Source organism: Sciurus carolinensis, chromosome 18 (assembly GCF_902686445.1).
Source record: "Sciurus carolinensis chromosome 18, mSciCar1.2, whole genome shotgun sequence".
Lineage (NCBI taxonomy): Eukaryota > Metazoa > Chordata > Mammalia > Rodentia > Sciuridae > Sciurus > Sciurus carolinensis.
In genome coordinates this window covers 30,551,212-30,574,303 of record NC_062230.1, presented here as the reverse complement: position 1 = coordinate 30,574,303, position 23,092 = coordinate 30,551,212, and the positions used below count along the sequence as shown (strand labels likewise).

At 53.4% G+C, this 23,092-nt stretch overlaps 1 protein-coding gene across 1 annotated transcript; it reads left to right on the top strand.

Moving 5' to 3' along the window:
* The first annotated feature begins 1,896 nt into the window (after window positions 1-1,896).
* On the top strand, window positions 1,897-22,857 carry LOC124969950 (formin-like protein 20). The gene is made up of 4 exons (XM_047532952.1): window positions 1,897-1,911; window positions 2,045-2,545; window positions 11,949-12,134; window positions 21,827-22,857. The coding sequence occupies exons 1-4, from the start codon at window positions 1,897-1,899 to the stop codon at window positions 21,857-21,859; spliced, it is 735 nt and encodes a 244-aa protein (XP_047388908.1). The 3' UTR covers window positions 21,860-22,857.
* The last annotated feature ends 235 nt before the right edge of the window (window positions 22,858-23,092 follow it).

Sequence of the window (23,092 nt, the reverse complement as noted above, 5' to 3'; positions counted from 1 at the left end):
GTGACCAAAGACTCCCCAGGATGTCACCTCATTCAGCCCCCTCAGAGTCCTCTAAGGCAGGCCTCAGAACTTCTATTACCAATGAGGAAACAGTGCCGGGGTCTCCCAAGCTGGTGAGAGACAGCAGAGGGGATCCCGCAACAGTTCTCGCAAGAGGGGCTGGCAAGGCTGCTGCAGCATCCGTGAAGAGTGCCCACAGTGGGGACGTCCCCAGTGAAAGGATCCGCGGGACGTCTGGAGAGAGTTCAAGCACCAGGCCACACACCGGAATCTGGCACAAGGGAGTTAAGGGGACGAGCAGAGTGTCTGCCCTCAAGGGTGAAAGAGAGAGAGAGAGAGAGAGAGAGAGAGAAAATGGCGGGGGAGCTATTCTTGCGCAGCGGAATTTTGCAGGCTAATAACAATTGGACCAATGGCTGACCACCTAGGTCGTAAAATGGTGTGTGCGGCGGGGACAGAATGGCAGATCTGATGTCAATTCCCAGCCCAGCTTCAATTTCTCATGGTGCCCTGACCCAAGACCAGCAGGCTCCAGAGTGAGTGCCTTGGACCACAGTGACAAGTAATAGTCACCTGTTGACCCAGGTCTCTCCTCTAGTTGACAGATTCTTGATTCAGGGACATGTCCCGCTGTCACCATGGCCCCTGCATCACTTGTGCCTAGCGGAGAGAACAAATTGTCCAATCAACAACTGATCTCTAAGCCTTGGTCTTCTCAGCACAGTTCACATGTGTGGCACATAGTAGGTCTTCAGGAGGAGAGGGGGCCAGTTATTATCAGTGACCTGCCCTCTGCCTTAGGAGGGGTCTGACCTAGCCCCCCTTTTGTCAAGTTCCCTCTCCAGGTTGCTAGTGAAGGAAGGGCTCCTGGAGGCCCGGGGACATGAGCCACAGGGCTCCAAGTCCTGTGCCTGGACGGCAACGGCAGGAACCTGGAGGAGCAGAGCAGGCAGTGGTGCAGCCAGGGCGAGGGACAGGAGGGGCTGTCTGGCTCGCTCCCTCTGGTGGGGGTCTCTGGAACCTCCTCGTGTCATTAGAACACCAGCTGGGCTGGCGACGTGTTTTCTGAGTGTGACACCCGTTGGCCAACAGAGGACAGCAAATACATTTTTTATGATCCTGGGAGGCTCAGTCCAGTCACGTTTTCGCGCAGAGAGGCTGGGCGGTGGAGAGGGACAAGTCATGTCTCAGTTATTTGGATCCGCTTTGGACCAGCAACGGCTTCTGCAATGGATCTGGGGGTCCCTGGGCAGGGGTGTGGGTGGGGCAGACTTCAGGAGGAGGCTGAGCTGGAGAGGCAGTCCCCAACTGCAGAAGCCAGAGGACCTTATGGGGGTGGGGGCGTACGCGCCAGAGGCCAGATCCCTGCCAGGTGGAAAGTGTACCCTCAGGCCCCACCCCCAACCAATTCCCAGCACATCCCTCAAAGCCAGGGGCTGTGAAGCCCTAACAAAGTGACATTGGATGGAAGAGGAGGAAGCGTAACTTTATTTTTTTGACCTTAAGGTGGGTTGGAATTTTGGGGAGTTCTTGACAACAGTGTCCCTGCGATTTCGGACCCGGGTTTCCAGAGGGCTGCAGAATCCCAGAAGGTTAGGGACTGCCGAGGAGTGGGTGGAAGAGGTGGGGGCCCGCCGGTCCGGATGCTGCTCCTGCTTCTGTTTGTACCGGGGGTTAGGGGTGCTGAAATCGGGGGAAGGGCTAAAAGCGCCTATGGTACCGTCTGTGGGTGTTCCCGAAAGAAGGGGGCAGATCCGGGGGCGGGCCTGAATCTTAAGTGAATGCGTCCCCATTTCGGGCACCCCCGCGACCCCCGCTCCGGAGTCCCTCCAGTGCGTTGGGGGGAATCTTACCCCCGCCAGGAGGGAAGCCCAGCCTCGGCTCTCTCTCCCGGCAATGGGGGCCCTGGAAGTGGGGGTCTCCCTCTTCCTCTGTCCCCCCAGTTCGGAGCACCCCGGGTCTGCCCCCACGGGCCGGGCTGACGTCGCCGCCGCATTTCTAGGAATGCCCCCATCCGCAGACTATATTTGGCGAGGGTTTCTAGGAAGGCCCCCCGCCCCCGCCGCCTCCCCGCCCCCCGGGCGGCGCGCTGGCCTCCGCGCTCTCGCCCTCTCCGGGCCGGGGAGGAGCCGCCCCGCCGCCTGGGCCGCCGCCGCCTCCCCAGCGCGGCCAGCCCGGCCGGCCCAGCCCCCGCCCCGGGCGGACCATAGGGCGCTGGGGGGCGGGGAGCAGGGCGGGGGCCGGCGGGCGGGGGCGCGGCTTTGTGGCGGCCGCGGACCGCGGAGGCCCGGTGCAGCCCCGTCGGCTCCGCGCTCTGCGGAAAAGGATCCTCCGCGCCCCCTGCCCATCACTTGGATCTTGTCCGGGGAGGGGCGGGTTTTTCTGGAAGTGTCCCCCGCCCCGCCACGGCGAGGGTTACGGGGCTGGGCTCGGATCGCGGCGGAGGCTGCGGGGCCGCGGGGCGCACCCCGCCCCGCGCACGCCTGCCCGGAGCCCTGGAGGCGCAGCCCGGGGGGCTCCCCGCACCCCGGAGGAGGCGGCGGCGGTGAGTCTTCCCGGTTTCTCCCGCGTGGCACCCTTCCCCGAGCTCGGGCACGGGTCGCGGCAGGGTGCGGGGCGGACGCCCGGGGTGGGGGGTGGGAGCCGGAGCAGGAAGGTGGCGGCGCGGGTAGCGCGCGGCTCTCCCGGGACCCGGCGCGAGACGCTTGTCTGGGCTGCGATCGCGGTCGCTGCCACCACCCCGGCGGCGGGGCCGGGCTCCCGCACCCCGGCCCTGTCCCCAGAGGGGCGTGTGAGGCCGGGAGGTGGGGCGGGGGCGAGGCAGCCCCCACCTCCCTGTGCTGGGCTTGGAGACGAGCGTGGCGGTGGCCAGCCGGCCACCCCGCCCCCACCCCGGAAAGCCCGTTTGGGAAACTGACTCGCTGCGTGACCCCGATATCAATGCGGTGCGGAGAGCAGGCCGCCCGCCCGCCGCGCCCCACTCCACGTGCGCCCGGGGCCGGACTGGCACGGGCGACCGGGCCGCGCGCGCCTCGGGGGACCGGCCCCGGGGACTCCGGAATGCCGGGAGGACAGTCCCCAGAGAGTTACCGTCCTCCCCCGAATAAAGTTAGGCGCCCCCTCCCCCTGGGAGCAGGCGGCCATCGCACGTTGGCCTTAGCCTTGCTGGACAGGAGTTAAATAAAGAACTCGGTTCCGGGGTGCGGATCGGGGTGCCTGGGCCCGGGCTGACGCCAAGTTAGAATTTAAAAGAAGAAAGTTGGAGGAAAAAAGAAAAGGCGTTTTGATTTGGGAGGGGGGTGGCCTTTCTGCTTTCTCCTGCTCCCAGTCCCCGCCGAGGGGAGCGTTGGAATGTGCCGCTCGGATCCTCTGAGGACACATCCATATTTATAATTTATTTTTAGGAGAAGTTGTGAAAAAGGGAGGGGGGTTAAATGGGGAGAAAAGGTGTGCACGAGAGGGCGGCCTTTCCGGAACCTGAAGGCTAATTGGGCTATTAAGGTGGAAATAATTTCTCCCAATCTGGACGAGCAGCAAATTTGACTTTAACGAGTGACAATTAAGGACATAAATAACTAAACTTTATTTAGCGGGGGGCGGGGGGCTGTAAGCAGCACCTCAGACTCTGGTTTTATGCGTTGCTAAGGGACTTTGGGGGACCCCCTGGTATTGGGGGGACGCTTTCAGGCCTGAGTGTTTGGCGGGGGCAATCGGTGTCTGCCCCAGGAGGGACAGGACGCTCCATGGAGTGGACACGTACGCCCTCCCTCCCACAGCGACTCCCTGGTTTTCAGAGAGATGAACTGCCTTCCTGAGGGAGAGCCAGCAATGATTCCTTTCATGATCCAGGATTCTCCCAAATCCTGCCTGTCAGGCAGCCCGCCCCGCGGCGAGCTGTGACGGGGACTCACTTCGGGGGGAAGGTTCCGGAGGCGGTGGACCCAGAATCGGGGTTTTGAGGGCGAGATGTGTTTATGTTTTATCCAACTGGCCCACAAAGTCCCGCTTTTGGGGTCATACTCTGCGGCGAGCGGTTCAGGCCCCCGGTAGCCCCTGGAGGGTGGGGGCCGAGAGCGACACCCCCGGGGCTGCGCGTGTGGCGCGGCGGGAGGAGGCTTGTCACCCTCACAAAAGTGAAAGGCCGGTGGGCGGGGGTGTTCTTATCTGCGTGTGTCTTCTGTTTGCTGAACCCGCTGTGATTTCGAGGGCCTCTCCTTCTCCGGGAGGCCAAAAAGATACCAGAAGGTGAAAAGTACAAGGTCTCCCCTCCTCAATCCACCCCCACTGTGGCTTAATGAGATGTTTTAGTGGACAGGATCGCGGGGAATGAGCGACCCATTGGCCGGCTGAATTAAAGTGTCTGAAACCCCCAAATAAAATAGCATGAGCTCAGAAATCGCAATGACACTAGATTTCTCTGTACATTTGTCAAGGCTGCTTCTTGCTTCCACCTGGAATTGCAGGTTCTTGCAATTCTTTGCAGCCTCTTTGTTGAAGGCATTTTATAAAGTGTGGACAATATGTTCCGGGGGAGTCTCTAAGGCAAGGCTGGTGGGGGGTACAGATGCCCCTCCCAGGACTCGGACCTTAGGAAGTTGTAGTAATTCTCCCACACCTGATCTCCAGTTGCACCCGTTCTAGGCATCCCCGAAGCCTAAGTTATGTAAATGAAGTGCTCACAGCAGGCAGCTGTGAAATTAGAAAATGGAGCTGTACCTGAAAAACTTTTCTGGAACAGCAGAGTCCTGGGTGGAAGATGTAGTGATTTGACAGACGTGGCACATGGACACACAGGAGGTTTGTGCTGCCCTGGCAAAAAGTTCTTTACTTGCAGAGTTCTTTCTCTTTATTATGGGACACGATGAAACAGCACAATTTTCAGGAGTCCACAATTCCAGCGTGGCTTGTCCATGGGAAATTGTCACATTGTGAATTGTGTTTGTGCTTTGCTGAATCGCCACCCCGAGCTGACTGTCAAATCCTATTTGCTTTGCTAAATAAGGATATCTCACCAAATTAGCCTTTAATGATACATCTACAAATAGGGTGTTTTACGTGAATTAACGAGGCCGGAACACTGAACGTTGCGCCAAGATACTGAGCTATAATTGAGGCGATGAAGCCGAATGTTAAAATTACTGAATTGTTAAGTGTGGAAAATCAGATGGAATTTAGTGCTAAATGTGAAATGATTTCTGCTTTAATGGTGAGCATTCCCAAAGCACAGGCATTGCCTATATTCAGCCCTCTGAAACGGTGCATGTAATTATGAATACATTTAGCAAACTTTTTCCCCCTCCAAGTTTTCAAACAGGAAAAGGAATATGGAGAAGAGATTATAAATCAGTACTTTGCAGGGAGGGGCCATCATTAATTCAGCAAAGGACCCTCCCTGCTTTTCACATTTTTACCACCACCCTCCCCAAATAATAAGAAAAAAACAAATACCCAATTTGCAACTGTTGAATACACCGAATACATTTTAACGTTTCTCCTGTTGCCTGTGTGTGTGAAATTTCATTAAGCAGTTGCTATTTTCCCCCAAAGAAGTGTGGATGTAGGAAAAAAAAATAGTAACTTTGGATTTAGTTCTTAGCAATACACAAGCAATACAGGAAAAAAATATTTTGTAAGGTTGGGGATAAAAGAAAGGCAAGGCGGCAATAAAAATTGATACTTCCTTCAAAATAAAGCTTGCATTGATGGCAGGAACCAGTGGAAGTTACAAGAAAGTCCTGCAAGGGACTCCCTGTAGCTCTTGCTCCCCCCACCCCAACCCTAACATGCAGAACAAGAAATTCTGAGCCCCATGAACTTAGAGCTTCCAAGGTGGATAGATCACCCTCCCTTAATTTGGACTGTAGCGTAAATACAGCTATTTTAGGCCTGGGGATAAAAATTAGTTTAGTGAAAAGTTAAGGCAAACTCTTCACTTGCCAGAAGATACGAGTATGCCCAAACAAAACTTTGTGGATCAGAGTTACTTTATGCTGGAATTTTCTTTCTTGCCCACCGTCCCAAACACAGGAAAATGTAAACTTCTTTTTGCTTGTTAGATCTGGAACGAGGTGAAAATAAACCTCAGGTGAAAATAAACCGCAGGCAACAACGCTGATACCCACAGTGTGATGTAAACAGCCCAAGGCTTTGGGCCTCTTCAGGCAGAGAGGTGGTTTCCAAGGAGTCGACTTTGGAGTCCCTCTCTCAGCGCCTGCCAGGCCGAGCCCCCGGTTGCCCTCATGGTCTCTTTTCAAAGCAGTCAGTATTGAGGTGCTGCCTTCTCAATGTTCTCAGTTGTATAGGATGCAAACAAATATTTACAAAGTTTGAAAATATAGGTTCTGATTTTATATCCTCTTCCTTATAGAAGACATCTGAGTTTTTGGAACCAAAGCAAACTTGGCCTCAGCAAGTGGCCCTGACTGGGTACACCACTGCATGAGGGACATCCTAGAAGATGCCAAGGTGTCACCGAAGGCCATTTTAAAATGCTTTGGGTAGTTGGGAGCCGTGGCACATGGAGGCTTTCCTGGAGGACTTGACCGAGGCGGGGAGAGGAGGCAGTGGCTGGTGTGAGCCTGGGTAGCTGCGCAGTGCAGCATGAAAGTTTCCCCAGAGACGTGCAGCGAGCCGGGCTCTATGCTAGACTCCTACGTGAGCTCAGTGCTAGGGCCTGTTGGCATCCTGCACCCAACACAGCCTGGACTGCTGCCAGCCCAGGCCCAGACATGGCCTCGGAGCCACTACTGGAGCCCAGAAGCCCAGACACATCCCAGTCAGGTGCCTAAGTTCCCCCCTCCTAGCACCAAGATGGCAGCGCTTGAGCCAGGAGGTGGGCTGTTTGACTCCCCAGGCTGCCTCCCCAGAGACTGCGGGTTCAGCGGCATGGTGCTCACATGGGCTCTGGCAATGCGAGTGCAGAACCCCACTCTGCTCATCACAGGTTCCCAGATGCTTAGAAGCGTGAGGCCGTCCCACAGGCTGGGAGCCGCTCTGCTCCATGAGCACTCAGGGCTTTTGCAGCCTCTGTCTAGGGCTGCGATCCTCCACTCTGGGCTGGGCAGAGGGGCGCAGCTCCCTGGAGCACATCTAAGCTGCTGCGCAGTTGTGTGCTGTCTCTTCTTGGGCCTCGGGAGCCTCCCACCCACCCTGGGCCTGGGAGCTGAGCCCTCTTCTTTCATCAGGCTAGCAGGCGGATCCCAGCCAGCAAGGGCAGGGCTGCAGCCTGGAAGTGGGGAGAAGGCCTTGGAGGGCAACCGGAGGACCTGGAAGGAAGGCCAGATGGGCAGAGAAAGGGGCCAACATCTGAGCCACCTTAGGGTCGGCCGAGGGCGAGGACAGAGTGAGCCTTCTGGGCTAAAATCTACAGGGGAAAGCTTTGCAGCCTGCCGTGCCTTGGCATTGAACGTGCCCGCTCTGGGAAGCTGGGCCCGGCCCTGAGTCAGCCAAAGCCCTGGGACTCCCATTTGGCCCCGGTAACTGGACTCCAGGCCACCAAAAGGCCTCGTGGGTTCCTGATTGTATCTTAGGACGGCATTAGAAGGTCCCCACCAGGCCCTCGTGGGCCGTGCCATATTTAGTCTCAGGTTCACCCAGAGAATATTTTAGGTGCTGCTGAAAGGGGAGATCTGGGCCCGGCTGCCTGCTGTCACATGGCAGGGGTAGGATCGCTCCCTCCCAGGCCTGGCCCAGACGCCCGGAGACTCTGCCAGAGCCTCAGGGCCACGCGGCGGGTTCCAGGGAGCCAGCGAGCACCCCAGGAATGTGCCGGGATGGCTTTTCACCCCGTTTTCATTCTGACGGTGATAAGGCCACATCCATTCACAGAACTGAGGGAGGCTGTTGGAGCCCCTCTCTTCTGAGATGCCCTGGTGCGATATGCCAGCTTGCCAGCCTGCCTGCGAGCAGCCTCCTCCTCTCTGGTGTCAGCTGCCCGGAGGGGTTAACCCTTTCAGGGCCCTCAGGCGCTGGCCGGCCACGGGGCACTTCCCTGCAGAGACCTCTGAGATCATCTGCCCCAAATCCCTGAGTCCTCAGACCTTAGTGGCCACCCCAAGAGGGGCACCTTGACCTCAGCAGTGACTGCCATTTTGGCAATAACCACCAGGCTCCCCTACCCAAGCCTTCTGCCTATGGAAATAAGCCGCTCACCTTCCAGATATGTTCACTTGGGTGGCCAGGCTGAGTGACTTCCCACAGGTGACTTCCCATCAATGGCTTTGGTTGTTCACTTGGATCATCAGTGAAGGTTTGGAAGGATCATTTGGGATCTGGGGGCAACACTGCAGGCTCCTACAGGTCGCCTGACTTTAGGGAATAACCTGTGTGACCGTTTCCGGAACCTGCTGTGGGGTCCTCTGGGCGTGGAGGGGGTGCCTCTGTACTGAAGCTGCCTCATGGAGACACGTGTAGCCCACGATTGCAACAGGACATGCGCCCCTGCCGGAGCGTGTGCAGTCACGCACACCCGGGAAGCGCCCACTGGTTTGGGGCTCACTCTAACTTTGTGCCTTCTCTCCTTTTTAGTCTTGGCTCTAGGTGCTCTAAGAACCAGGGTTTCCTGCCAGCTGGTTGGTTACCGCAGGGAAAATGAGGGACTTTTGGGGGCAGATGTGTTTCCATTCCACTATCATAATGCCCCTAAAAATCCTTATTGCTCTTGCAGTATTCCTCGGGGTCCCTGGGCCGGAAAGATGCCGTTCTGAGTTCCTCCAGCAGCTCAAAGAAGAGAGAAGGATGTTCCCCGAACCCTGTGCCTTAGCTCCTCTGCTTCCCTGTAGACCTCCCCTCACTGGGCTCAGACGAGAAACAAAAAGACACCATCCACAAACACTGGCTGCTAAATGCGCTCTCTGCCCTCCAGGAGCAGAACGCTGGAGATGGGAAGAGGCCACTGTGGCTGGAGTCCTTTGCTGGGGGCTGGGGGCACGGGGAGGTGGGGAGAGTGCAGGAAAAATAAAACGAAACAAGCGCTACCTGTTTGACAAGGCCTGGTCTTCCCGCAGGGACTCTGGGAGCCTCGCCTTGGCAGGGGGCCCTTCAGTCCCATCTCGCCTGCCAGCCTCAGACAGGGCGCTTTGCCACTCTCTGCCTCAGTTTCCCCATCTGCCAAGGGAGGGGAGCACCTCCCTCTCTAGCCGCCAGGAGTTTTTGGACGTCACCAGCGTTATCTTTGCACTCAAGTGACATACAAGTTCTGAAGGTTTGAAAATTTTAAAAATGGGGAAGTTAGTGCATGAAACCTGGATGGGATTAATATTAACACCCACTAACACACGGAGGCAACTCAGACAGGAGGGAGAAAAAGCCCGGCAGTTAAGTACGAATTTCTGGAAGCAGCCACGCCTGCATTCCAGCCCAAGTTCTGTGACTCTCCTACTGTGTCACCCCAGGGAAGTGACTCAACCTCTCTGGGCCTCCAGTTCCTCATGCATGAAACCCACAGCTTGAATCAGAAATTTCTCAAGTCTCTTAGGCATATGCAATGATTTTTAAGTGGTTTTTTTTTTTTAATTTTTTTGTAGTTGTAGATGGACAGCATGCCTTTATTTTATTTGTTTCTTTTTATGTGGTGCTAAGGTTCGAACCCAGTGCTTGACACATGCTAGGCAAGTGCTCTGCCACTGAGCTACAGCCCCAGCCCCTAAAGAAGTTATTCTAATAGGTATTTCTTTGTACGACTAATTTCTATTTATGACAGTCAACTCGTTTTCCATCTAGGGTGGGGAGACAGGACTTTTTCACATCAATTTATGTAAATAAAAAAGAAGTTTTCTTTTTAAGAAAAATATGACACAAATCTAATACAGGTGGCCTGAAGATGGGACAGAAATCCAGATGGGGGTTTGTAAAGCTCCACTTTTTAAGGAATTATTATTTCTCTAGGGATTTCCTGCACCCTGTAGCTGGCAGGGGCCAGGCGAGGGGCGGGCTGCTCCAGCTGTCACTAACCTGGGTGGCCCCTGCTCACCAGCACCAGAGACCCCTCTTGCCCCACACCCACCCATAGCTCTGATTGTCCCTCTTGGGATCGGGTGACCCAGCACCCTCCTTCCTGGCCAGCCCCTCTCTGCGCCTCAGTTTCCCCAGGGGAGAAATGGAGAGAGCAAGGTCTCTGGCAGGCCAGCGTGGCGACCAACCAGTTAGGGAGGCTTGACTGGGAAGCAAGGGGCCCTGGGGTGGGTGGGGGCAGCACAGCACCGGTGGCCACAGGGACACTGGTCCCGCAGGCTGTCTGGTGCAGGGCTTGGGCACCAGCTCCCCTGGTTTGCAGGGAAGCAGCCAGTGGGCACTTAGTCCCAGCCAGCAGGGCGACGCTGGTTTCACTTTCTGCTGTGTCATGGGGTGGGGGGTGGCAGAGGGGCCTGGCTGGCCAGCTGGGGCGGGTGCAGAGGCCTGTGGACAGCTGCTGGCCCAGCTGCTGGCACCCCCACCCCTACCCTGCAGGCTCAGGGTGAGGGCTGGGCCCCAGCGCCCCTTAAATGCCTCTCTACCCGCACTGTGGAGAGAACCCCAGTTGAGAAAAGCCAGGACCGGGCAGGGCGGTCCCTGGAGCTGGTGGGGGCCCCAAACGAGTCTTTAGCCTAGACAGGCTTGAAATGCAGATTCCGTGGCTGTCGATTCCAGATCTGACCCTTGGCCAGACCCCGCCTCCTGCCTTCCTGCACAGCACAGAAGTGTCAAAGGCTGCTGTGTGCCAGGACAGGGCCAGGTGCTGAGAGCGGCAGGAGCCAGCCGTAGCCCTGCCTCGCTGGGCTGTCACTGAAGTCGGGGCGGTGGCACGAGAACACCCACACACTGGACAGTCCCACCTCACGGGGAAATCCCACCTGCTGTCAGGCGCCTGGGGCGGAGGCCACGCGTGTGCGTGGGTCTCAGTAAGGGGTCAACTCCTGGGACGAGGACTGGTCAGGAACGTAGCCCCGGGAGCCAGCTGTCCCGTGTCTGAATCTGCTGCTGATCCCAGCTGTGTGGCCTCTGGTGTGGGGCATCTCTTTGTGCCTCAGTTTCTCTGCCTGTAAGTTCTGGAATAATGGTGCACCACACAGGGCCGCAGTGAGGACAAATAAACGAACATCTTAAATAACTAAGACGGGTGCCTGCGGTGCCCCTGTGCTGTGTCTGCGGGGTTCCACGGGAACCAGCCTGAGCTGTGACCATGAAGGGAGCTCAGCCACACAGGCTGAGGACATTGCCAAGCCTGCCTGGAGCTGAGCCGCCGCCAGCCCTCCGTGGGGCACCATCAGCTCCGGAGGCTGAGAGAGCTGAGGCTCTGGCCTCGGAGGAGCTGGGCTGGGGGCTGCACAGCAGGCAAGAGGTTTGACCCGAGGTTTGGCCGTCTTCCCAAGTGTGGGGTCCACACCGGCTTCTGCACTCTGCGTCACCATCCGAGAACTGTTAGCCATTTTGGAACAAAGGGCCCACGATTTCATCTGCAGGTTACAGGGTGGGTCCCACCCTGGTGGGTCCCGCCCTGGCGTATGTACTGCCCCGGCATATGTACGTACTCAGAAGCTGTCACTGTTTACTGCCACTGCCAGTATGTCACCCAGCTGGGTCCATCCATAGCGTCTGTAGTAGAGTTGAAATTCCCAGGAGAACACAAAGGCTGTTACAGTCTGTGCCGCTCATTTGTCGACTTCTTGTCCCCATGAGAAGGCAGGCGGGAGCGGCTGCTGAGAGTGGAGGCCATATCTTCCTTGTGGCTCTGTCTTCAGGTCCTAGCCTGTATTAGGTGCTCAGTTAATAGTTGTGAGCCAAAGCCAGTGAATTGGAGGTTGCCGCAACTCCCAAACCAAATCTTCTCCACCCACTCCGTCTTAGGAAGCAGGTCTCTATTGCTGTCTCAGTTCTGGCCACCTCCCCTGGCTCCTGGACAGCCCTCCCGTCTGTTCAGGTCCTCCCTGCCCCAAGCCTGCCCCAGCACCTTACAGTGGTGACTGTTCCAGGTGCTGGGGCTCCTGAAGACCACACAAGTGTCTCAGAGCATACAGCCGGTGTCCCTGAAGCTCATGACTGGGGAGGAGGCTGGGTGCCCAGCAGACGATCCTCAGGTCTCCCTTCTGAGCAGGTTCAAGACCCAGCTGGAGGTCAGGGGTCACGGTTTCCTGGACTGTCAAACGAGAGGGTTTAAGGTAAGGACCCTTTCCCTCTGAAATTAAAATTCATCCATACTCTCAAAACTCCAAAGTATAAATATTACCAAGAAGCAAAGAATCATCTCAAAAACCTTTCAGACATTTATAACAATAACAAACCTCTAGATGGTTCTTTGCTAGTCGTTCTCACAGGCGTGATCCATCATTTCAGATGACAACCTATGAAGTAAGTGTTACTCTTCATTTTCTAAATAACATCATAACCACTAACATAAGTCGAACCCTGTGCATGTACTAAGCACTTGACGCATATGAAGTCATTTTAGTTGCACAACTAACCAAGATGGGAGTACTAAGACTGGCCCCAGCTTCCTGATAAGAAAATGGGCTTGGAGAGATGAACAGACTTGTCTAAGTTCACACCTGGTGTGTGGTGGGCTGGGGTGCCAGTCCGGATCTTCCATCTCAAGTGTCAATGACACTTTCTGTAAAGGGCCAGCTAGTAACTATTGGAGGCTCTGCAGGCTTCTACAGCTGCTCAACTCTGCCAACTGTAACCCAGAGCCACAGAAGGTACAGAAATAAATGGCTGTGGCTCAGTGTTCCAATAAAACTTTATTTATAAAAACAAGGAGTGGGCCAAATGTGGCCCACACGCCGAAGTTGGCCTATCCCTGTTCCACACTAAAAACTTGCCTTTCAGTGAGACCAACATGACTTGGCACTGCAGTGTTCTCTCCTCACCTGTGAGGTGACTCAGAGTCACATTTCTGAGCAGATGGCTACTGTCTCTGGAGAGACTGTAGCTCGTTGTGGAAATTCTAAGTTCTTAGACGTTGCACCTATTAGGACTTAGTAGTGACTGCTCTCCTAGAACACCCTGGGGAACTTACTCCAGTCCCCCGAGTCACTTAAAGAGGAAAGAAAGTGTTGTAGCTTAGAATAAAACCACAGTGGGCACTTCCACCGTGGAACGTCCTTCTCTAAGCAAAAATGGAAAAAGAGAAAGAAAAATGTTTTCAGGTACAGAAAGGTCTCCAGGCTGGGGGAAGTCGAGGGTACGTGCACGCAGGGAGAGGGAAGGTGGGTTCCAGGGCCTGAGGCTGCAGCGAAGGATGGCTAACAGGAAAGTCAGGGAGTGGGGAGTACCTTGTTACTAGCTTTATTGAGATGTGATTCCTGTAACGTCCACTCACATTTGGGGTGTACGGTTTGATGGCTTCAGGCACGTTCAGTCACACAACCATCATCACAACGAATTTGAGAGCATTATCATCACCTCACAAAGAAACCCCGTACCTATAGCAGGCATCCTGCCCCCCACACCCTCCAGCACCCCACAACCCTGCACATCACTGATCTACTTTCCATCTCTATGGATTTGCCTTTTCTGGACATTTCCTATAAATGGAATCATATGGCACCTGGTCCTTTGGGTCGGGCTCTTTTCTCGTGCCACGATGTTCTCCAGGTTCAGCGCATATCGGAACTTCATTCCTTTTCGTGGCATGGATATACCATAGTTCATCCATTCGTCGACCGGTAGACATCAGGGTTGTTTCCACACTGGGTGATGATGAATGATATACCTCTGAACGGTCATGTGTGTTGTGTGGTCACAGCCTTCATTTCTCGGGCTTGGAGCTAGGAGTGGACTTGCTGTGTCATAGGGCAGCCCTGTGTTCAACATTTCGTGGAACTTCCGGGACCAGGTCTTTTCCACTGCATTATGGAACTCTGCCACCATATCTAAAAGTAGAGAAAACGTCTGGAGCGTCAGGTGCCCATCACCCGGGGTAGATGGCGGTTGGCCTTTTGCCTGGTTTCCTGGTTGCCTTCCCTCCACTCCCTGTCTCCACTGAGTATCTTGAAGCCAGTTCCAACATTGCACCTTGCGTGGTCTCTTGGCCAAGGGGTGAATGTTGTCTTTTGTCCCAAACCTTCAAAGTCTCCTGTTCCCACATTCTTGTGTGGATGGGATTTGGGAAGAAAGGGGCAGAATCTAGAGTGGGTGGGTGTAGGGTGGGACAGGAACCACCCGGACCAGGCAGGACCAGGTATGTGTCTGGGGGACTCCAGGGTGAAATGAATACGCAGAGCTCGGGTTCAAAAATTAAGGAAGTCAAGGTGGTGGTGGAAGAGCAAGAAGCCGGGCACAGCCCGAGACCGCGTGGGTCCGCGCCCGCGCAGCCAGCCTGCCCAGGGCCAGCCAAAGGCCCAAGCAGCACGATTCGGCAGAGGCAGGGATCGAGGACCTCGGTGCCTGGAGACGTAAACACCTCTCACCCCTGATCCCAGGAAGGCTTGCAAGGGCTGTTGGGTCCCCAATGGCGTGTGGGACAAGGTCTAAGCCCATTTCATTTGATTCTCCAAAAATAAGATGACCCCAGATGACATGTGGGTTATAAGCACTTTTAAAAAACCCGCCACCAAGCCATTTGTCGTGAGCCTTCTTCCCTAAGAGCTCACGGGAGTTTCATTAGGCGCCCCCATTCCACCCTGGAGTCGAGTCCTGACACCCCAGCAGATGACGGGGCTGCAGACCTCACAACAGAGGCCTGCTGAGCAGCGCACAGTCCAGAGGGGACCAGGATGCCAGACAGAAGCAGGTGGCCATGGTGGCTGCTGGCAGCCCCTCAGGGCCGCCAGTCCCGCCAGCTGAGACAGAGCCCGTTATCCTCCTCGTGGGACAGCCTCCACCAGCCCGTGAGCCTCACTTCCTGTGCCCACCTGGACTTCAGCCCGAGGATTCATGACGTCCTCGATGCCACACCCAGAGATTCAGCGCCCCCCTGTGTGTCGAGGGGACACCCAGGAGCATGGCACCGACAGCCGCGTCAGTACGGGCGCGGGGGAGGAAGACAGCCGTCATCTAGGCGCCAAGTCGGACTCGGGCTTCTGCCCGTTCCTGCAGGATGCTCCTTCCCAGCTCCACACCCGTTTGCTCCCGTGCACAGACCCGGGGGACCGGCCCGAGCTCCGTCATAATCCACGAGAGAGACACCGTCCCCGTCCCACCCCCAGTCCATTCTCCTGACAGGAGTGTAATAGGAAGAAGCAGCCTGTATTCTTTTCTCCAACTCAAGAGTCTACATTCCGAGTGGTTCTAAAAATGCACCATTTCATGGTGTTCAGTTATCCCCCAATTTAAAAGTCACACCGTTTGTTTTTTGATAGTACAAAAGAGAACAACATAGGAAATGAACAGACCCCTTTGCAATTTTTCTCTAACTCTGACCTCGCTCAGAAGTAGCACTGTGTACAATCTCCGTACATTTTGTACAATCTCCGTACATTTTGTCAAGATGGTCAGATATCTTTTTTTTTTTTTTTTTTTTTTTGCTCATAATGTTAAGAAGGTCCAGTTGGTGTGGTGGCACACACCTGCAATCCCAGCAACTGGGGAGGCTGAGGCAGGAGGATCACAAGTTAGAGGCCAGCCTCAGCAACTTAGCAAGACTTTAAGCAACTTGGGGAGATCCTGTCTCAAACTAAAACCATTTTTAAAAGGGCTGGGGATGTGGCTCAGTGGTTAGGCGCCCCTGGGCTCAATCCCCAGTACCCAAAAAAAAAAAAAAAAAAAAAAAAAAAAAAAAAGATCAAGGGCATTACAATACATCCTGTGGACTGCACAGCGCTCAGTCCCACCTCATCCTTCTAATGACATCTCAGATCCCACCACACTTGACCTGTCCCCTACCAGCTCCAGGACTTTAGACACATAGGATAAATTCCTAGAAGTGCGATTTCTCACTCAGAGAATATGTGCTTTTTAAATCGCTACAGCTATTGCCCAGTGCCCTTCAAACACACTGTAGCATCCTCAAGCCCCTGAACAAGTCGTGTGTGGGGGTGCCTGTTTCTGACATCCTTTCCTACCCCATCAAGGATGCAGTGTGGCAGGAAGTTAAAAAAAAAAAAAAAATCCCAGTCAGGTAAGTGAACTTTCTACATGGGCTGAGGTTGGGGGTGGACATGGCCTCCGAGATGGTCCCTGGAGCTTTCCAAAGAGACAAGTCATTGAGAGCTTTTGGTAGTTTGGGTTGTATAAACAAAGACAGGGTTTGGGGAGGTGAGCCAGAACTGTGCAGCAAGAAGCATTGTGGGAGCCAGTATTTATTTCTTCAGCACGGTTAGAAGTTAAATATGGTCAAAACATATTCTTCTTTTTAATTTACACAAACAAATATGTTCCCAGGCTGACACCTTCGATGCCAAGTTTCTAGGGGAAACGAAATTCTGCTGTGAGATTATAAACCACTAGAGAGAGGAGGAGAATGGAAAAGCCACAGAGCGTTGGCTCTCCACGCCCAGAACCACGCCGCTGAGAGGCGTCGCTGTCTCGGGGGCAGATCAACCTGCCAGCAGTCTCGTCAAGCGAACCGTGCGGGGTGTCAAGGCCAGCGGAGGGAAGAGGTTCCAGTTCTGATAAAAGGAGACCTGCTTGGCTCGGCACCTCGCTCCTGCCAGTCAGGAGACGGCAAAGACATCTCCAGAGCCCGCTGATGAACCAAGGGAAAGAAAGAAACAAGGACACTGTGAGTCGCCTTTCAGGGCTGTGCTGATGTCAACCCCAAGCAACTTGAACCTGGTCCAAGAGAGGGGATTAAAGCAACATGTTATTTGGAGTGATTGCTTAATTTATTGAGCTGCGGCGAGGTCTGCAATGAAATAGAGCCCTTGTAACTGATCGCCTCCTGCTGCAAACGGACTTCTGCAACCCGGGGATGTTTTCCAAGAGTTTTTCTGGAGCAGCTCGGAATCTTTAGCCTCTGTATGGGGTGCCTCTGAGTTCTCGTTTCTCCAGGCATACTTTATTTTTTTTTTAAGACTGGCAGGCTGATGTTAATAAAGAAAATAAGCAGTGTTTTATTGAGTGCCTTGTGCGCACCAGGCACTTTATATACATCATCTCTAATCCCCACAATTTCCCAGGGAAATGGCCCTCGTTATTCCGTTTCACAGTAGGGAGCCCTGGGACATGAGGTGATGTTCGAGAGGGATGTGGTCCAAGTCAGTAGCTGCTAGCCACTCATATAAATTAGATAAAATTAAATACATTTAAAAATTCGCTGGGCGGCGGGCAACACGTTCAAGTGCCTGACAGTCCTGTGGCCAGAGGCCACCATGCCGAACAGTGCATATGTAGATCATTTTAGTGACTGTGGGACTTCCGCTGCTCAGTGCTGGTGCAGGGATCTCATAGCCTGAAACAGGCAGTGCCAGAATTCAAACTGAAGCTCATACACCCACAGCAGAGCTGTCTTTGAAGCAAGGACCACAACAGTGACCTTCAGCCCAGCTGCATGTTAGAATTACCTGAAGTTCATTTAAAAAATTTTTTTTTAATTATAGGGTCCCAGCCCCAGAGGTTCTGTCTTGTGAACAGGGACGGGCATCAGAAGTCTTTATAATTCCCCAGGAGACTCCAGTGTGCATCCAGGATGGAAAACAGCTGGATGGGAGGATCCACACTCAGGATGATGGAAGGGACTGTGTGGTCTCTTGGGGACCTGGAAGTAGCCTTCTCCTAGAGCAGCCTCATGAGAGAACCCAGGTTCACGTCCACGGAGACTTAAGGGCTTCCTCGCGTGCTTCCAGCTTGATGGGAGACACAGTGGGGTGCTTTGCTTTTAGACTTGGTCTCATGTCATGAAAGAAAGAAGAGGCATGTGTGAGCTCACAGACAGAGGTGAAACCCTGTGGCTTGAACCGGAAGCTTCGGTATGAACCGCTCAAGTGTGCCATAAACAGGAGCATGCGTTTGCTAGCTGCACCCGAGGAGAAGTGAGAAATAACCACTCACTCCATCGCAGTGAGCACCCCGTCGCCCGGGTTATGGTCTCTAAACACCAGTGTCGGTTAGAATTCAGGGCTCCGTGGAGAAGTGGCTGATTCCCGGATCTGAGGCGAGATGCTGCAGGTGACCTGGGAACATTTTGTCATCAGGAAGCAAGACAGCTGTCGTTGACTACTGGAGTCAAATCCAAAAGAACACAGGAGACGATGTGAAGAGACTTGGCCAGAAAGGACAGCTTGAACATCAACAAGAGCAACAACTGCAATGTGGTGCCGTGCCGGGGGCGTACCCAGTGACTGAGCACTTACCTCGCAGTGCCAGGCTCTGGGTTCCATCCCCAGCACCACAAAATAAGAACCGCGAGGATGTATTTAAACATTTCTTAATGTCCAAGTGATGAGTTCACAATGACGCTTAACGGGGAAAAGAGAAACGTACGCTCATTGGTCACCTTTGGAGGATATTGAGAAACCAAGTCTTTATTTTGGAAACACAGAAGAATCTAGCGTTTATCCTTTATTGGGTATCAACAATACCCCATGGTAACCACACTGCAGAAGTTGCTACTCTTTATAGGAGTATTCCGGCTAACAGAACAAGATTGGCGTGCCTCTGCTTTGCAATCTCTGAAAAAGCAGTGGTCTAGACAATAATCATCCCTAACTGCTAACGTCATGAAGAAAGATAACCAGATCTGTGTCTCTGAATGAATGGAATACAAAATAGCCACTAGCAAATAGTCAAAGAGAAATCAAACACGAACCTAAGTGAGCTTCCAGCTCTACCACTTTATAAGGAGGACAGGACAGAGAAGAACACGTTTAAGACCCTTCAGGAGCGGCAATGAGCCAAATCCAGACTGTAGGAAGCTTCACAAAATGAACAACCCCCTTTCTTCGGCAAATTAATTGCAAGGGAAGAAATGGAAAGGGAAAGAGTCTAAAGATGAATAGAAATGAAGGAGACACACCAGCCAATGGCAATCTCTGAGCTTCATTTGGATCCTGAGGTTATCCAGCTGTACAGAAAACGTGGATGAGACAACCAGAGAAATTGTAATGCTGAACAGATATTTGCCGATATGTTGTCTGGGTGCAGTGGCGCACACCTATAATCCCAGCAGCTCGGGAGGCTGAGGCAGAAGCATGAGTTCAAAGCCAGCCTCAGTAACTTAGCTAAGGCCCTAAGCAACTTAGCGAGACCCTGTCTCAAAATAAAATATAAAAAAGGGCTGGGGATGTGGCTCAGTGGTTAAGCACCCCTGTGTTCAATTCCTAGTATTAAAAAAAAAATCACCATTGAACTGGGGATGTTACCGGGGCAGAGCACTTGTCTAGTGTGCACAAGGCCCTGGGTTTAATCCTCAGTGTCACCAAAAATTTAAAAAATTAAAAAATTAAAAAAATAAAAGATTTACTGGTAATAAGGGTGAAGGAGGTAAAAAGAAATTTTTTTCTTGGGAGTCATATATAGAAATATTTGCAAAAGACATAACCAATGTCAGGAATTTGTTTCAAAATAGTCTGGGAGGAGGGAAGGAGGGGAAGGAGGTGTCCACAGCTGAGACATGGACATCGCCATAGCTGGGCTCATTGTCGCACACACTCTATCCCTTCCTGTGTGCACATGAAGCTCTTTATAATAAAGGGAAAAAAAATGAAGTAAAAACTAGCCTTTTCTTGCCCTTCTCTCAAAGGGATCAGGTTGGTCTGGCCACCCCTCTGCAGGCGTCTCTGGGACCAGCCTGGGTAGCGAGCTCAGTATACATCTTTAAGCAGCCCGCCCCCATCTCCATGGCAACCAGCAAGGAGGGGAAGCAGCATCCAGAAGCCTCCCACCCACAAGAGGGTCAGGCTAGGCTGACAGGGTCACACGGGGCACATGCAGCTGCTCCCCTTGGAAAGTCCCCTAGATGGGTCTTCACAGGGACACCCCCACCAGAGCCCCCTCTCCGCACCCATCCCCCATACTCTTGCCCTCTCTCTGCAGCCCCTGAAGGAGGAGAGGACAATTAGTGGGGAGAACAGACCCTGAATCAGATCCAGGTTCAAATGCTGACTCTTACCCTTAACCAGCAGGACCTTTAGCCTCCCAGAGCCTCAGTTTCCACAATTTTAAAATGGGTATAATGGTCCCTCGACTAACTCAGCAAATCTTTGTAAAGGAGGGACAGTGGCAAAGAAAAAAAAAGGAATCTAGTCTCTACCTGGTGGAAGCAGACCCTCAGGGTGAAGGGGGATCTTACTGCATAAGAACTGTGATCAAACTGAGAGGCAAGGGTCACCCTAACAAAGGTCAGATCCCAATTTTTGAAAAAAACTGCCTGTCACTATTAGAGAGCCTGACTTCTGATCCCACTTTCCATGAACCAAATCAGCGTCCCTCCAGCTACTAGGCACCTCGTCATGGCGGACACACGGAAGCCCCTGCTTGGCGCTTCCTCTTCCACCAGGCAGGACTGCCGTTGCCCTCCCGAGGGAGCAGCGGGCTTGGAGAAGAGCCGTCTCCTGCACCCGGCCGCGCCGTTGGTGCACGGCCCCTGTCTCCTGTGCTCTGTGGTCTGTGTCCTGATTGCACTTTGAAATTCAATAACAGCAGAAAACCAGTGCTGCTAGGAAGCCAAAAGTCTCCCCAGAACCCGCTTCACTTTGCAAAGGAACAAAGTAGCCCAGAGAGGCCAAGTCACAAGTCTGAGGCCACATTGTGAATAAGCAGCCAAGCCCATGCCCGGCTCACTGGGGAGAAGTGCAGGAAGTCCCACACCATGCGGGCAGCCGACTCTCATTGCTCCATTTGACCCTGTCAGAGTAGGGTGACCAGCCAGTTTGCCTGAGACAGATGAGCTTCTTGGGACTGGACTGGGGACTAAATCGGGAAGGTCCTGGGCCACCGCCCTGCCTGTGGGATGCAGTGGCTTGACTCACACACATTCCAGAGGGGGAGGCATCTAAAAGCAGCCGGGCCAAAAAATAAGGATCTGGGATGGAGCCGGCTAAGGAGAGCCAGGTAGCCCGTGTGGAGCTTTGGGGGCTCCACACTGCAGGTGCCCTGGAGGCCGACTACCCACATCAAGAGAGGTTTCTGAAGTGGCCTGTGGCCCAGCATCCTTTCTTATGTCCCTCCCATCTGTCCTGTCTGCAAAAGCCAGAGCGCTCTTTCTACACTGCAATCTGATCACAAACCTTGGTGGCTTCCCCTTGAGATTTCCCTATTGCTTTGGGACAAACTGGAGACTTGGCAGGTGCAGGAGCCCCTGGGTGGGCTTGTCCCTGACCACCTGTCCCAGCCTCCCTCTGGAACCAACCCTGCCCCTATAGGATCCCAGGCAGGGCCAGGATAACCTAGGACCCATTCGCTATACCCTTTTTCCCATGGTCCCTCTCCCTAGGACTCCCCCCACCCCCTACCTCTTTTCTTCCAGGATACCAGCCTAATTGTAATCACATATTGATTTATCTGATCAACTGTTAATATCTACTCTCCTCTTTTGGCCAGACCTCTACCTGCAATCACAGAAACCCACTTTAGCCCCTGAGACCTCCTATTCCCAATTTCAGGCAGGTCTCCATGCTGTCACGGGACGGAAGATCATCCTCCCAAATGACTGGAAGTGCGACTCTGGGATGTGGAGGTGGCAGCTTGGATCAGGGTTTTGTTGTCGTTAATTAGTGGACCTTTTCTGTCTACTCCTTAGCTCTGTTCACATCCCTAACCTGGCACTAGCTTAGGAAAAAATCCAGGCAAAAATATTAGCCCCAGAGTTCAAGTCTAGAGAGCTCGCTGGTTCCTGCTCTGCTGGTAATTAACGTTGAAAATGTTCATTCCTTGTCTTGGCCACAAAGGTAATAATAAAAACTCACAGCCTGATTACTTGGCTGCTAATTCCCTTCTTGGTGTTTTTCTTCCCCTTTCCTTAAATTAATTCCAGAGTTCTTCCAGATTTCTCGTTGCTAAGCTATAAAGTTCCAGGCTTCGAAGTGTGGCTGCTGATTGGCAGACAGTTCCTGGGCAGCTCCAATCAGAACCAGGCTGCAGGAAGGAGTGTCCACACCGCCACTTACCCGGGGGTTTCAGAATTTTCTGACTGATGTCATGAACCACAAAAGTCTTTGTCTAACTCTGCAGAACCTGTTTTCTTGAGTGAGCTGATGAGAGATGCCACAGGTCCTGAAATTCCCCAGGGAAGGTGGAGTCTCCAGGTCTTGACAGGGACCATCAGGACCTGTTTGTAGCTGACTGTTGATGACAGTGTGAACTCCCACCTGGGCTGGAGGGATGCCTCAATCTCCTCAGAACTGACCTCTCCTGTCCACTTCCCAAGCACCTGTCTAAGGAGAAAGAAAACTGCATGCCACTGAACTTGGGATTGTTATGGTGAGGGCCACATTTATAAAGGACCCTGGAGCTCCTGGGCTCATGCCATTGTCCTCCCAAGAAGGGACTGTAGGCATGCACCACTGTACCTGGCTCTAAAGGACTTTAAAATGTGGATGGAGGACAACTCAGGTGTTTCACCTCAGAATTTCAATAAAAAAACACCACCATAAACTGAATTCCTACTGTGTACCAGTAGGAATAGTCACAGGCTTCCCATCCTGAAACCCCCATGGGACAGATGGGGACCACGCTGCATAGCTGCTTCCATCTTTCAGGAAGAAGGAAGTCATATGAACCAGACCTGGTCACAGTGATTGGTTCTTGAATGAGCACGTGACCCAGCTGGGCCAATCAGAATTTTCCTTGAGACTTTTCTGCCAAAACTATAGAAAAAGATCCCAGAGGGTTGTATGTACTAAGCTGTTGGCCACTGGGAACATGGAGAAGGTGCTTCAGAAGACATGAAGGATGTGAAGCCCTCAAAGACATGGAGTGGCTGGGTGATGCTTGAGCCCCTACTACAGCTGAAGGGGAAGCCAGATATACTCCCTGGATTGTACGTGATGGAAACAGTAAATTCTTTTTCTGCTTAAGCCAGTTTGTCAGTGTGTTTGTTGCTTCTGACAAAGTGCTAAGAAGTAGGGACACATACTTTCCCCACAGGGAGTGCCGGCTCTGGGGTGGGCAGTCTGCATATATTCACCCACAGGGTTCTGATGATCACCTGGTGTGGTATTCCCTTTTACAGATGGAGAAACTGAGGCCCAGAGGGGTAAGGAAGACTCGTCCTGGTAAAATTGTCACTGTGTGCTCAGAG

Bases quoted from the DNA above. Each gene is read 5' to 3' on its own strand.
- LOC124969950 (XM_047532952.1), top strand. The intron at 2,546-11,948 runs GTGAGTCTTCCC...TGACTGTTCCAG, and splicing joins CCCCGGAGGAGGCGGCGGCG to GTGCTGGGGCTCCTGAAGAC. The intron at 12,135-21,826 runs GTAAGGACCCTT...AATTAATTCCAG, and splicing joins GTCAAACGAGAGGGTTTAAG to AGTTCTTCCAGATTTCTCGT.